This window comes from Penaeus chinensis, chromosome 2, assembly GCF_019202785.1.
Source record: "Penaeus chinensis breed Huanghai No. 1 chromosome 2, ASM1920278v2, whole genome shotgun sequence".
In the NCBI taxonomy this organism is placed as follows: domain Eukaryota; kingdom Metazoa; phylum Arthropoda; class Malacostraca; order Decapoda; family Penaeidae; genus Penaeus; species Penaeus chinensis.
In genome coordinates, this window is record NC_061820.1 from 21,304,453 (window position 1) to 21,319,577 (window position 15,125).

General features: G+C 38.4%; 1 protein-coding gene across 1 annotated transcript; it reads right to left on the reverse strand.

The window, feature by feature from the left end:
* Positions 1–2,524: 2,524 nt before the first annotated feature.
* Positions 2,525–14,314, reverse strand: LOC125034373. The gene is made up of 14 exons (XM_047626158.1): positions 14,109–14,314; positions 13,806–13,883; positions 13,499–13,579; positions 13,289–13,360; positions 9,301–9,471; positions 8,998–9,075; positions 8,691–8,771; positions 8,481–8,552; positions 5,277–5,447; positions 4,974–5,051; positions 4,667–4,747; positions 4,456–4,527; positions 3,976–4,146; positions 2,525–3,460 (listed from the first exon to the last, which is right to left on the reverse strand). The coding sequence occupies exons 1-14, from the start codon at positions 14,312–14,314 to the stop codon at positions 3,412–3,414; spliced, it is 1,461 nt and encodes a 486-aa protein (XP_047482114.1). The 3' UTR covers positions 2,525–3,411.
* Between the last annotated feature and the right edge of the window lie 811 nt (positions 14,315–15,125).

A 15,125-nucleotide genomic window follows, 5' to 3' on the forward strand; every position in this document is an offset into this window, starting at 1 on the left:
ATATATATATATATATATATATATATATATATGTATATTATGAGAAATGAAAGCGAGAGTGACCTCACACAGAGCGGAAATGTATGACAATTATGAATATTAACGTTCTTATTAACTATAATGCAATAAACTAGCGATGTAATAGTATAAAATTATTTCAACTACCGCACTGAATTCAACATTTTATGATATGCGACGGAATGACGCACTAATGAACGGTGACGTGAAAAATATTCGCAAGCTTTCTCGCAAGCAAATCTTCTCGGGGTCAGCAAATCTCCCGAGGTAGCCATGTCTAGCTGCACATGTCAGATTTCATCGACGGGGGGCCTATACCGACTCAAAAGTTGCCGATCGCACGAATAACTTTGGTTATACCTGTACCTACTACTGTTACGTCGGAGCGTAGATCTATTACGCTTATACGCAACCCCGAACATCCCTGTGCCTTAAATGAGGAAGATTCTAACGCTATACTCAAAAAATAAATTTATATAAAAATCGCGTGACAAGCTCCGCCGTAGTGCCGATAGAACGTGTCACCAAATGAGTAATGCAATGATGCTACGGTTATCCCCATGGTGCTAATAAAAACAACGACCAAATTACGGGAAAAACGAGCGGTCATCTCTCGCCATCTCACGTGTCGACCGACCGGAAGAAAGAAAAAGCGAGGTCAGGTCAAGGCGTGGAACGCGCGATGAGAATAGAAATAAATGAAATGGTATTCGTGATAACGATACAATCACGAGCGCGTTAAATTCGTTGTGGTTGAAACAATAAAAATATCTAATAACGAGAAACATTTATTACCTACTTGAATAATTTACGATGTTCATGTTTGTTGACAACATACCGTGATCACACAGTAATGCGATCTAAGGACAGAAGAAAGTGAGAACGTGCCATTTACTGTCAATTAGCAACTGTCAATTTACCCAACAAAACCAACATAACGCATTTGTGGGAGAAGACAGGGAAAATAAATGAAGAGGCCCAAAACGTGTACTCATATGGTTTTGAAGACATGGTCGTGGAAGCGAGGGGTCGAGCGGATTTCAGAGACTGTGTGTCCGTGTTGCGAGCCAAAAGGAAGCAACGACCACCCTGCCACCAGCCTGTAAAAAACATAGACGCCTCCGATACATTGGTTATGACTGGTTGGGCAGTGATAGTTGTTATAACGGCTTGAATCTTTATCAATGAAGAGTACTACACAGTAAAAGAGCACACGAGACGATGGCTTGGGTAAGCGCTGATCGCGGGGTCGCGTGGTCCGACAACCAGCCCTGAAGGGCCAGGGGTTAGGCCACGTCGACCGTTAGACACATACTGAGGGGTCAAACAAGGTCAAATAAACTCGTCATCTAAGTCCTCGGTGAGTCGATGGTTTTGTACTGAACCTCGAGCCACGTGGTCTATGTCTAATGGCTTACACAAATCGTGTTTATGTACACGGTACACACACACACACACACACACACACACACACACACACACACACACACACACACACACACACACATATTATATATTTTATTATATATGTATACATATACATATTCATATATAAATACATATGTATATAGATATGTATGCATGTATATAAGTATAGATTTATTCTCACACAGACAAGAATATATATATATATATATATATATATACATTGTATATATGTATAAATATAAATATTTAAATATTTATATGCATGTATGTATGCATGTAAGTATAGATTTATTCACACACACATATATACATATATATATTATATATTTTATTATATATACATACTCATATATATACATATACATATATATGTATGTAAATATATGTGCACACATATGTATATATATATATATATATATATATATATAAGTATGTATGTATACATGTCAGTATTAATTTATTCACGTGCACACACATTGGTTTAATAGGTACGAATGGTGTTACTTGGGTTGAACTGAAATTAAACAAGGCAAAACACACTGTTATTTGTAATTCATTAAGCATTACAAGCACTAAAATATCTTGCTTACAAACCACCTGAAATAGTTACCTAATTATTCAATATTTACCTATTGCAGTTTCTTAGCTACACCAGTTATACAGCACAGTGCATGACGTTCATTGAATGTAATGATCTTAAGGCACATCTGCCTTTTCTGGATAGTAGGGCGCCATTATACTTCAAATCAACTTTCAAGTTCGGGGTACGATATGAAGTTCTCTTGGGACACTATAATAATTATAAAACAAATCTCATAAGGGAAAACACCCCACTCCAAGCCTCCGGGCTAGTGCAGTGGTCACGTGTCGGCCTCTCATCCGAGGGGTCGGCGGTTCGCGCCTCGCCCAGATGCGAGAAGCTGCAATTGTCGCCTGGAGGTGACTACTGTGGCTAGGCACCATGGCGGGTAAGGCCTAAGCTCACCCGAGTCAGCACCAGCTGAACACGTTAGCCCGGCCTGTGTCGACTAATGCCGACTGGCATTAGTCGACACAGGCCGGGCTCCCCTCATGGGTATAGCCCGGGCGAGGCTCAGCTACGCATATCGGACTTATCCTTACCCCACTCCTAGCGTTTGACTTATATTTTGATTTAAACGTAACCAAGCAGCTTCCATACTAGAAATTTCGGTTTTTTATTTTTCATTTAATTATTCATTTTATTGTGTGAAATACATTACCAAAACTGAACAAAGGACTTTTGAAAGTAATTTATGTGTTGATTAAAATATCCAGTCTGGATATTGTTTCAGAAAATTTGGGCTTGGTGAGTTTCATAATAATTAACACAAGACAAAGCATACAGAAGCAAAGAAATGACAAAGAAATGAAATAATCATGCATACATTTTAGAGACAGAAGTTCATAAGTTCATTGCACACAGCAAAGCGTATAGAATTCACTACATCTATCCAAAATAAGCACAATAAGTATAATGGACCAGGTTACATAACAGTACCTGCACAAATGAAAATTCTCAAAACACAAGATATGTTCTAAAATAAGTAAAAACCGTCTACTACTTGAGTAAACCCAGTAAAAACGAAATGTATAATTATATCATAATTATAATTAAATTCAAGAAGAGTCACATCAAGAATATATGCAAATAAAAAAGAAACTGGAAAACCTTTCACATCTAAATGTTTGAGACTGACACCAAATACAAGAAAAAACAAAAAACAAAAAGAAATCAAGAGCAAAAAATCATGTTAAGGTAGGACAAAATGTGCAACGGTGATCAGCGTCGTCCGTCGACTCGGAGAAGCCAGCGTTCGCGAGCATTTTATTAGGTCTGTCTTCACAAGGGCCCTGTGTCCTTCCTCTAGAAAATGGTCTAGGCTGTCCCACGAATAATCACGGGTTATCTGTCCCAGGGCCCGGCCACTCGTTGCAGTTATTGCTTTAACTTGTTGAACGTGGTGTACGAGGGTATTGTTCGTCATCTTGCAGGCTGAAAAAAGTATTATAATTGAATACCCATCTCAACTCTTAAACTTGACATGTACGACCGATATCGAGTCAACAACTTAAAATCATGGCGTTCGAAGCGGAAATGAACAGAAGTGCCTGAATGATAGACTGATACCATCCAAGAAATCCTGATCTTTAGAAATGTCTTACGAACCTTGCAAAACAGTGAATCCGCGGTAGTTTACTAAATCATTCAACAAGCTTGATCAGATAACCAATAATAATAATGATATAGAAATTATGTAATCACACAAACACACATATAAACATATATACATATATAAATATAATCATACACACATACATATACATATACATAAACATATACATACACGTGCACATGCGGATACGCACGCACGCACACGCGCGCACACTCATGTGTGTGTGTGTGTATACATATATTCACACACTTATATACATATCTATCTATATATATCACACACACATATATATGGGCTAATGTGCTAATCTGATATGCAGATACAACTTTCTCACCGTGGAAGCTGAAAAGAATAGATACTGGGTACTATGGCGTCTGGAGCATTTGGAGCATGGGCATCCACGCCCATATCTCCTACAATGCCCACAGCTTCTTCAATGGCTACTAAGTGTCCATGAGCCTGGCCAGATTCTTGAATTTCTTCCAGTGATGGGTTTTCTTGATCCCTGTACATATTCATCATATTAAAAGGAATGCAATCATAATTTTGTCACATATGATTCCCGTGTGATCACTGTGTGTTGCAGCAAACAAACAGTGGCAAAAGTGGGGTTACTGTTCAGACAACCTAACACTCACTCAAAACTACCCTCACTCATTGTGCTTTTTGTCTTTTGTCTTTTGTGCGTTTTTCAGTGTTTTTTTTCTCAATATGTTATATCAGTTTCCTTTGCATTATCATATCGGCAGGGAAAGTACACAGATAAATAATCATTGATTAGGCAGGTTCAAGAACACGAAACCACTGTACCTACCCCATTTGAAACTCGTTGAGAATGTCTGGTGAGGAATCATAATGGTCCAGCTCCTGATCATCATGACGCACTCTGATAAGTAAACATTAATCAGTGCTTGAAATTGTTTTAATTTACTCGTGATCATTAAACCATATCTGAATGATAACAGTAGTAACACTGGAAATTGATTAACCTTTTCCCTGGAGACAATGAACATAATTTTACATACCTACTAATCATGCTGGGGATATCTTGTGAGGGTAAGTTTCTAGGTCCAAGATAATTCTGTTGCTCCAGAAAGTTTTCGTCACTATAAAGATATCAGATTAATTATAAACTGATTATGGATTACGAGTACTTGATCTATTTTCTCTACAGATTAATATACAACACTATCCTGTCAGAGATTATTTCTTTATAACTAATAGTTTTAACGTGTTAACAACGAATAATGACTATGCGTCACGTGTATGCATATCTATGGTTTGTCCCTGAGTATTTATGCAAAACACAAAACACTACAAAGTTCTACCTACCTATTTCGGTATAAGTTTGAAAGTTCCCGATAGAGTTCAAGGTTTTCACACAGATCACGACTTGGACGATTCACTGCACTGTAAGAGTCACAACAAAGTTAATCGTTAGTGACTAGTCATCTAAAATTATTTCAGAACAAGAAAATCAGCACCAGGATAATGATTGTGCTCTGACTATGACCTTATTATTCAGCCTGAGAGTGATGACCTACTTAGATATCTCAAATAAGTATGAACAATAATCGTCATTCCTCGTGAATTATGTTTCAGAATTAAATAGATAAGCTGATACAACTTTCTCACCGTGGAAGCTGAAAAGAATTGATATTGGGTACTATGACGTCTGGAGCATTTGGAGCATGGGCATCCACGCCCATATCTCCTACAATGCCCACAGTTACTTCAATGCCTACTAAGTTTCCATGACCCTGGCCAGATTCTTGAAGCTCTTCCAGTGATGGGTTTTCTTGATCCCTGTACATATTCATCATATTAAAAGGAATGCAATCATAATTTTGTCACATATGATTCCCGTGTGATCACTGTGTGTTGCAGCAAACAAACAGTGGCAAAAGTGGGGTTAATGTTCAGACAACCTAACACTCACTCAAAGCTACCCTCACTCATTGTTCAGTCCCACAGTATTCCAACTACAACTGGATTCAGTGCCTTCAATTGTAATGGCTGAGTGCTACAGGTGATACATTGTTGATGGAGTTCTAAGGAACCGTTTGACTCCGCAGTTACAATAATAGTTACCTGCTGCTCGTTGCAGTGTTGAAAATTTCAGATCCTAGGATTTAACTAGGTCAGGAATGTACCATAACCACCATGTGTTGGATGCAGGCACACCAAACAATCCCTACCACATGCCAGAATTGGAGGTCGCCTGCTCAGGACAGACTTATGGGAAGTGGGTTAGACACGTGCGGCCCTCGAACTTCGTTATATTGAATAGTGGAGTGATACACAGTTAACCGGCGTGTCTGAGCAAAAAGATGACAGATTTGGCGCCATCTGCGCTATGCCGCTATGGTCTATGATCAACCCCAGTGCTTGCAGTTACAGAACTATTCTTCAGCTAAACTTTTCTTCTAGAATAAGGATGATTCTCAGGCAAGGTTAATAATCAAGGCTGTACCTCCAGAGAGGTACAGGTTTGTCGACCTACGTCAAGATTTAATCAATATCACTGGCTGTGACACTAGTTAGTTTTATATGTACATGACGTGGCCCCCATTGTTAACTTTATTTCAACTCTTCACACGAAATGGAAGCAATTAAGTTGCAGGTCCTCTGTTCTGTAGACTCTAGTTTTCAATGAACTGAATATTTCGTGTGAAGAGTGACTGGAGAGGGTGAGAATTGAAACTTTAAATGTGTTCTTGACAAAAGAAAAAAGAAAAGAAAAAAAAAAAACACATACATTGGATTTGATACTTTGCCAGTACTGTGAATGAGATGGGAAAAATTCCTGTGGCTTGTAAACTCAACTTAATTCATTTTTTTAAATCAAATTATTCCGGTCTTGCGATTGTTATCAAGACCGTCAATGGCATGTCGGGAAAAAGACGTCTCATTTGACAAGTTTAATGTTTTCATTTTGAAATGAAAATCCAAAATAAGTCAAGAGACAATTGGTCCTTCCAGATGGCTGAAATGATATGTGAATTTTATGACGAGACTTGGGAATGGTTATCAACATATCTGGTGTAATGGAGGCAAATGTGAAATTTCATTGCTTCTCTGTTTGGGTTTCATTCTCATCGAAATGAAACTTAAAAAAAAAATATTGAACATTGAATCCCTGTCTGTTTGTACCGGTATGGTCAAGTATAGGGTAATGTTGATATTTTAGTCATGGGCATATGATCTGAATCACTGTCTAGGTTGGTCTGTGTAAGTGTAGTTAGACATTCCCTATTCCCGAAGACGAGATCAGGCCGGTTCTTTCCTCTTGATGTGTCTAGGGGAAGAAGCCAATGTAGTGAAGTTTTTGTTTCAAAGACAGGATTAATCTACCATGTGCAGTGGTGTAGTTCTGTGTGGATGGCGCTAAAGTTGCTTGCAAAGAAGATTGGGAAGTTGGTATGATAAAATATTCTATTGAAATCTACAAGAGATAGGTTTGACTTGGGTGTGGTATAAACACTAGAATAGATGATAGGACCCTGTAAGAAGCCAAATTCTATTACCATTCTTAATAGATATGAAGTACAGCCAGACCACATTCGGGTGCAACAAAAAAGGTTTAGGGAGAAGGGATCAATTTAGTTTTTTTTTTTTTTTTTTTGGATTGTGTGCCCAGAGGTAGATATGCCAGTGTTTCAGTTATGTGTTCTTTGTTTTTTTAAGTGCTTGTGAGTTTTCTTTTTAGTTATGTAGTGGTGCAGATTACAAAACCAGGTGTCTGTATGTTGAGTTGTGAGGCACTGCTACTGCTTGTAACCTCATTAGCTTTGGTTTCTGTGTTTGGATTGGCGTTTTCAGGGAATATATTGTTGCCTTTGATCTCCTTGAAGACAACTATACTGGGGAAACAATTTCTTGCAATATAGGAGACAATGTTTGTAATTATTTGCATTGTACTTGGAAGTAATGGAAGCTATGGTACTTGGAGGTGGAGGCAAAGTTGTCCTTGAGGTCTGGGTGTGTTGGTTTGAGCAGGGGATAGTGTAGCGGCTGTTGTGCTATAAATAGATGTAGTGTTCTTCTTTTTGTCGCTAACTACGAAGCATGATCCCTCGCAGTTGCAGCATATGATGCTTTCTTTGCATTCTGCGGAAAAGTGACCTTTCTCATTGTATCTCCGAGGGTGGGCATATAAGCTTTGCGTGACTAATAGTTAAGACACTGCACTATCAGTATATAGCAAAGGAACAGGAACTCAAAATGCACCATAAGGCAGGCATGACAAGGTCCCAAAACACTTACTTTCATGCAGGAGGTGTAGTCCAGTTCACCAGAAGGTGCAAACAGAGTTATCCCAAAGCCGAAGTAATTAGATAGGAAAGAGTTATGAAGTACGTGTTCTATTGTAAGCTGAAAGCTTCCAATAAGATTACCATTGTAAAGGAGGGCTAAGGTAACACGGAGTGTATTAGAGCAAGGGCCAGATCGTATGCTCACTGTCAGGTTATCTTTAATAAAACTTACAACAAACAACTTTGAAACTTAAGAGGCCTGGTGTTCTCAAAAATATCCAGATCTCAGGTATGAAGTAAGTCGACAATGTGATAGGAAATCGGGGACTAGGGGAGCTTGAAATACCATTCCAATAGGTGACCTGCGAGAATGCCATCCAAGACAAATGTCAGTGTCTGAGTTTGGGTTTTATTTAATGTAAGTCTGCTCTAAAAGTGTGTCCTTGTCTTTTGTGCGTTTTTCAGTGTTTTTTTCTCAATATGTTATATCAGTTTCCTTTGCATTATCATATCGGCAGGGAAAGTACACAGATAAATAATCATTGATTAGGCAGGTTCAAGAACACGAAACCACTGTACCTACCCCATTTGAAACTCGTTGAGAATGTCTGGTGAGGAATCATAATGGTCCAGCTCCTGATCATCATGACGCACTCTGATAAGTAAACATTAATCAGTGCTTGAAATTGTTTTAATTCACTCGTGATCATTAATCATATCTGAATGATAACAGTAGTAACACTGGAAATTGATTAACCTTTTCCCTGGAGACAATGAACATAATTTTACATACCTACTAATCATGCTGGGGATATCTTGTGAGGGTAAGTTTCTAGGTCCAAGAAAATTCTGTTGCTCCAGAAAGTTTTCGTCACTATAAAGATATCAGATTAATTATAAACTGATTATGGATTACGAGTACTTGATCTATTTTCTCTACAGATTAATATACAACACTATCCTGTCAGAGATTATTTCTTTATAACTAATAGTTTTAACGTGTTAACAACGAATAATAACTATGCGTCACGTGTATGCATATCTATGGTTTGTCCCTGAGTATTTATGCAAAACACAAAACACTACAAAGTTCTACCTACCTATTTCGGTATAAGTTTGAAAGTTCCCGATAGAGTTCAAGGTTTTCAGGCAGATCACGACTTGGACGATTCACTGCACTGTAAGAGTCACAACAAAGTTAATCGTTAGTGACTAGTCATCTAAAATTATTTCAGAACAAGAAAATCAGCACCAGAGTAATGATTGTGCTCTGACTATGACCTTATTATTCAGCCTGAGAGTGATGACCTACTTAGATATCTCAAATAAGTATGAACAATAATCGTCATTCCTCGTGAATTACGTTTCAGAATTAAATAGATAAGCTGATACAACTTTCTCACCGTGGAAGCGGAAAATAATTAATATTGGGTACTATGACGTCTGGAGCATTTGGAGCATGGGCATCCACGCCCATATCTCCTACAATGCCCACAGTTTCTTCAATGCCTACTAAGTTTCCATGACCCTGGCCAGATTCTTGAAGCTCTTCCAGTGATGGGTTTTCTTGATCCCTGTACATATTCATCATATTAAAAAGAATGCAATCATAATTTTGTCACATATGATTCCCGTGTGATCACTGCGTGTTGCAGCAAACAAACAGTGGCAAAAGTGGGGTTAATGTTCAGACAACCTAACACTCACTCAACGCTACCCTCACTCATTGTTCAGTCCCACAGTATTCCAACTACAACTGGATTCAGTGCCTTCAATTGTAATGGCTGAGTGCTACAGATGATACATTGTTGATGGAGTTCTAAGGAACCGTTTGACTCCGCAGTTACCTGCTGCTCGTTGTAGTGTCGAAAATTTCAGATCCTAGGATTTAACTAGGTCAGGAATGTTTTCACTTGACTCTGATAGCTGGAGCCTAGATACGTTTGGAACAAGGCTATTCGGTTAGTCAGTGCAACCGCAAGGTTCTTAGTAAATTATAATCTTCTTAGTTTTACCTATGTGTTTATGGATGTCATTTACTTCGCCTATAAACATATAGTTTAGATATCAAATAATTTCCATAAACTGGTAAAAAATTACCGTCTGTATTTTTTTTTTTTTTTTAATTAAAGTTAATTATATTGGTTTGTAAAGTGCTGAGTTACTTTGAAGTTAACTGAAACATGAAAGTGTTATGTATGGCCTCAAAATGCGATGTGTCAATTGTTCAAATTCGTTCTCCAAATAGTTGTTTGCTGACGGTTTATTTTCTTCTGTATGGAATTTGTATTTTTCCCTTCTTTTATCTTTGTAGATCATTTGTGTTCAGTTTATTTTACATGTAACAGAGAAAACAAATAGCATATGTAAACTTACTGCAATCGTCAGTGTTACATTAACCATGAACAGCCTTGTTTCAAACATTTCCACAATCTAGCTATCAGTCAGGTGAATACACTATAGTAGTAGTACTAGTAGTTACTATTACCATTGGTTACTATTACTGGCATCTTGATGTGGACGGTCTAAAATCTAAGGTTTCCCAAAAATTGGAAAGGAGAATGGGGATAGGGAAGATTAAGCATAAGAAAAAGGAGCAAGAACTTATTCTGGCATGCAAGGTAAAGACTTCGGTAATATTTGAAAGTGGGTTTGTGGGAAAGGGTAAGGGGAGAGGGTGTCCTGGTATTTGCAATCTTTCAAGTTTGGCATATGTAATCTCGAACGTACATACCATAACCATTGTGTGTTGGATGCAGGCACACCACACAATCCCTACCGCATGCCAGAATTGGAGGTCGCCTGCTCAGGACAGACTCATGGGAAGTGGGTTAGACACGTGCGGCCCTCGAACTTCGTTATGCTGAATAGTGGAGTGATACACAGTTAACCGGGGTGTCTGAGCAAAAAGATGACAGATTTGGCGCTATGCCGCTATGGTCTATGAACAACCCCAGTGCTTGCAGTTACAGAACTATTCTTCAGCTAAACTTTTCTTCTAGAATAAGGATGATTCTCAGGCAAGGTTAATAATCAAGGCTGTACCTCCAGAGAGGTACAGGTTTGTCGACCTACGTCAAGATTTAATCAATATCACTGGCTGTGACACTAGTTAGTTTCATATGTACCTGACGTGGCCCCCATTGTTAACTTTATTTCAACTCTTCACATTGGAAGCAATTAAGTTGCAGGTCCTCTGTTCTGCAGACTCCAGTTTTCAATGAACTGAATATTTTGTGTGAGAGTGACTGGAGAGGGTGAGAATTGAAACTGTGTTCTTGAAAAAAAAAAAAAAAAAACGTACATTGGATTTGATACTTTGCCAGTATTGTGAATGAGATGGGAAAAATTCCTGTGGCTTGCAAACTCAACTTAATTCATTTTTTTAAATCAAATTATTCCGGTCTTGCGATTGTTATCAAGACCGTCAATGGCATGTCTTCTCGGGAAAAAGACGTCTCATTTGACAAGTTTAATGTTTTCATTTTGAAATGAAAATCCAAAATAAGTCAAGAGACAATTGGTCCTTCCAGATGGCTGAAATGATATGTGAATTTTATGACGAGACTTGGGAATGGTTATCAACATATCTGGTGTAATGGAGGCAAATGTGAAATTTCATTGCCTCTTTGTTTGGGTTTCATTCTCATCGAAATGAAACTTAAAAAAAAAAAGAAAAAAAATATTGAACCATGAATCCCTGTCTGTTTGTACCGGTATGGTCAAGTATAGGGTAATGTTGATATTTTAGTCATGGGCATATGATCTGAATCACTGTCTAGGTTGGTCTGTGTAAGTGTAGTTAGACATTCCCTATTCCCGAAGACGAGATCAGGCCGGTTCTTTCCTCTTGATGTGTCTAGGGGAAGAAGCCAATGTAGTGAAGTTTTTGTTTCAAAGACAGGATTAATCTACCATGTGCAGTGGTGTAGTTCTGTGTGGATGGCGCTAAAGTTGCTTGCAAAGAAGATTGGGAAGTTGGTATGATAAAATATTCCATTGAAATCTACAAGAGGTAGGTTTGACTTGGGTGTGGTATAAACACGAATAGATGATAGGACCCTGTAAGAAGTCAAATTCTATTACCATTCATAATAGATATGAAGTACAGCCAGACCACATTCGGGTGCAACAAAAAAGGTTTAGGGAGAAGGGATCAATTTAGGGTTTTTTTTTGGATTGCGTGTCCAGAGGCTAGATATGCCAGTGTTTCAGTTATGTGTTCTTTGTTTTGTTAATTGCTTGTGAGTTTTCTTTGTGTTTATGTAGTGGTGCAGATTACAAAACCAGGTGTCTGTATGTTGAGTTGTGAGGCACTGCTACTGTTTGTAACCTCATTAGCTTTGGTTTCTGTGTTTGGATTGGCGTTTTCAGGGAATATATTGTTGCCTTTGATCTCCTTGAAGACAACTATACTGGGGAAACAATTTCTTGCAATATAGGAGACAATGTTTGTAATTATTTGCATTGTACTTGGAAGTAATGGAAGCTATGGTACTTGGAGGTGGAGGCAAAGTTGTCCTTGAGGTCTGGGTGTGTTGGTTTGAGCAGGGGGTAGTGTAGCGGCTGTTGTGCTATAAATAGATGTAGTGTTCTTCTTTTTGTCGCTAACTACGAAGCATGATCCCTCGCAGTTGCAGCATATGATGCTTTCTTTGCATTCTGCGGAAAAGTGACCTTTCTCATTGTATCTCCGAGGGTGGGCATATAAGCTTTGCGTGACTAATAGTTAAGACACTGCACTATCAGTATATAGCAAAGGAACAGGAACTCAAAATGCACCATAAGGCAGGCATGACAAGGTCCCAAAACACTTACTTTCATGCAGGAGGTGTAGTCCAGTTCACCAGAAGGTGCAAACAGAGTTATCCCAAAGCCGAAGTAATTAGAGAGGAAAGAGTTATGAAGTACGTGTTCTATTGTAAGCTGAAAGCTTCCAATAAGATTACCATTGTAAAGGAGGGCTAAGGTAACACGGAGTGTATTAGAGCAAGGGCCTGATCGTATGCTCACTGTCAGGTTATCTTTAATAAAACTTACAACAAACAACTTTGAAACTTAAGAGGCCTGGTGTTCTCAAAAATATCCAGATCTCAGGTATGAAGTAAGTCGACAATGTGATAGGAAATCGGGGACTAGGGGAGCTTGAAATACCATTCCAATAGGTGACCTGCGAGAATGCCATCCAAGACAAATGTCAGTGTCTGAGTTTGGGTTTTATTTAATGTAAGTCTGCTCTAAAAGTGTGTCCTTGTCTTTTGTGCGTTTTTCAGTGTTTTTTTCTCAATATGTTATATCAGTTTCCTTTGCATTATCATATCGGCAGGGAAAGTACACAGATAAATAATCATTGATTAGGCAGGTTCAAGAACACGAAACCACTGTACCTACCCCATTTGAAACTCGTTGAGAATGTCTGGTGAGGAATCATAATGGTCCAGCTCCTGATCATCATGACGCACTCTGATAAGTAAACATTAATCAGTGCTTGAAATTGTTTTAATTCACTCGTGATCATTAATCATATCTGAATGATAACAGTAGTAACACTGGAAATTGATTAACCTTTTCCCTGGAGACAATGAACATAATTTTACATACCCACTAATCATGCTGGGGATATCTTGTGAGGGTAAGTTTCTAGGTCCAAGATAATTCTGTTGCTCCAGAAAGTTTTCGTCACTATAAAGATATCAGATTTATTATAAACTGATTATGGATTACGAGTACTTGATCTATTTTCTCTACAGATTAATATACAACACTATCCTGTCAGTGATTATTTCTTTATAACTAATAGTTTTAACGTGTTAACAACGAATAATGACTATGCGTCACGTGTATGCATATCTATGGTTTGTCCCTGAGTATTTATGCAAAACACAAAACACTACAAAGTTCTACCTACCTATTTCGGTATAAGTTTGAAAGTTCCCGATAGAGTTCAAGGTTTTCAGGCAGATCACGACTTGGACGATTCACTGCACTGTAAGAGTCACAACAAAGTTAATCGTTAGTGACTAGTCATCTAAAATTATTTCAGAACAAGAAAATCAGCACCAGGATAATGATTGTGCTCTGACTATGACCTTATTATTCAGCCTGAGAGTGATGACCTACTTAGATATCTCAAATAAGTATGAACAATAATCGTCATTCCTCGTGAATTATGTTTCAGAATTAAATAGATAAGCTGATACAACTTTCTCACCGTGGAAGCTGAAAAGAATTGATATTGGGTACTATGACGTCTGGAGCATTTGGAGCATGGGCATCCACGCCCATATCTCCTACAATGCCCACAGTTTCTTCAATGGCTACTAAGTTTCCATGACCCGGTAATATTTGAAAGTGGGTTTGTGGGAAAGGGTAAGGGGAGAGGGTGTCCTGGTATTTGCAATCTTTCAAGTTTGGCATATGTAATCTCGAACGTACATACCATAACCATTGTGTGTTGGATGCAGGCACACCACACAATCCCTACCGCATGCCAGAATTGGAGGTCGCCTGCTCAGGACAGACTCATGGGAAGTGGGTTAGACACGTGCGGCCCTCGAACTTCGTTATGCTGAATAGTGGAGTGATACACAGTTAACCGGGGTGTCTGAGCAAAAAGATGACAGATTTGGCGCTATGCCGCTATGGTCTATGAACAACCCCAGTGCTTGCAGTTACAGAACTATTCTTCAGCTAAACTTTTCTTCTAGAATAAGGATGATTCTCAGGCAAGGTTAATAATCAAGGCTGTACCTCCAGAGAGGTACAGGTTTGTCGACCTACGTCAAGATTTAATCAATATCACTGGCTGTGACACTAGTTAGTTTCATATGTACCTGACGTGGCCCCCATTGTTAACTTTATTTCAACTCTTCACATTGGAAGCAATTAAGTTGCAGGTCCTCTGTTCTGCAGACTCCAGTTTTCAATGAACTGAATATTTTGTGTGAGAGTGACTGGAGAGGGTGAGAATTGAAACTGTATTCTTGAAAAAAAAAAAAAAAAACGTACATTGGATTTGATACTTTGCCAGTATTGTGAATGAGATGGGAAAAATTCCTGTGGCTTGCAAACTCAACTTAATTCATTTTTTTAAATCAAATTATTCCGGTCTTGCGATTGTTATCAAGACCGTCAATGGCATGTCTTCTCGGGAAAAAGACGTCTCATTTGACAAGTTTAATGTTTTCATTTTGAAATGAAAATCCAAAATAAGTCAAGAGACAATTGG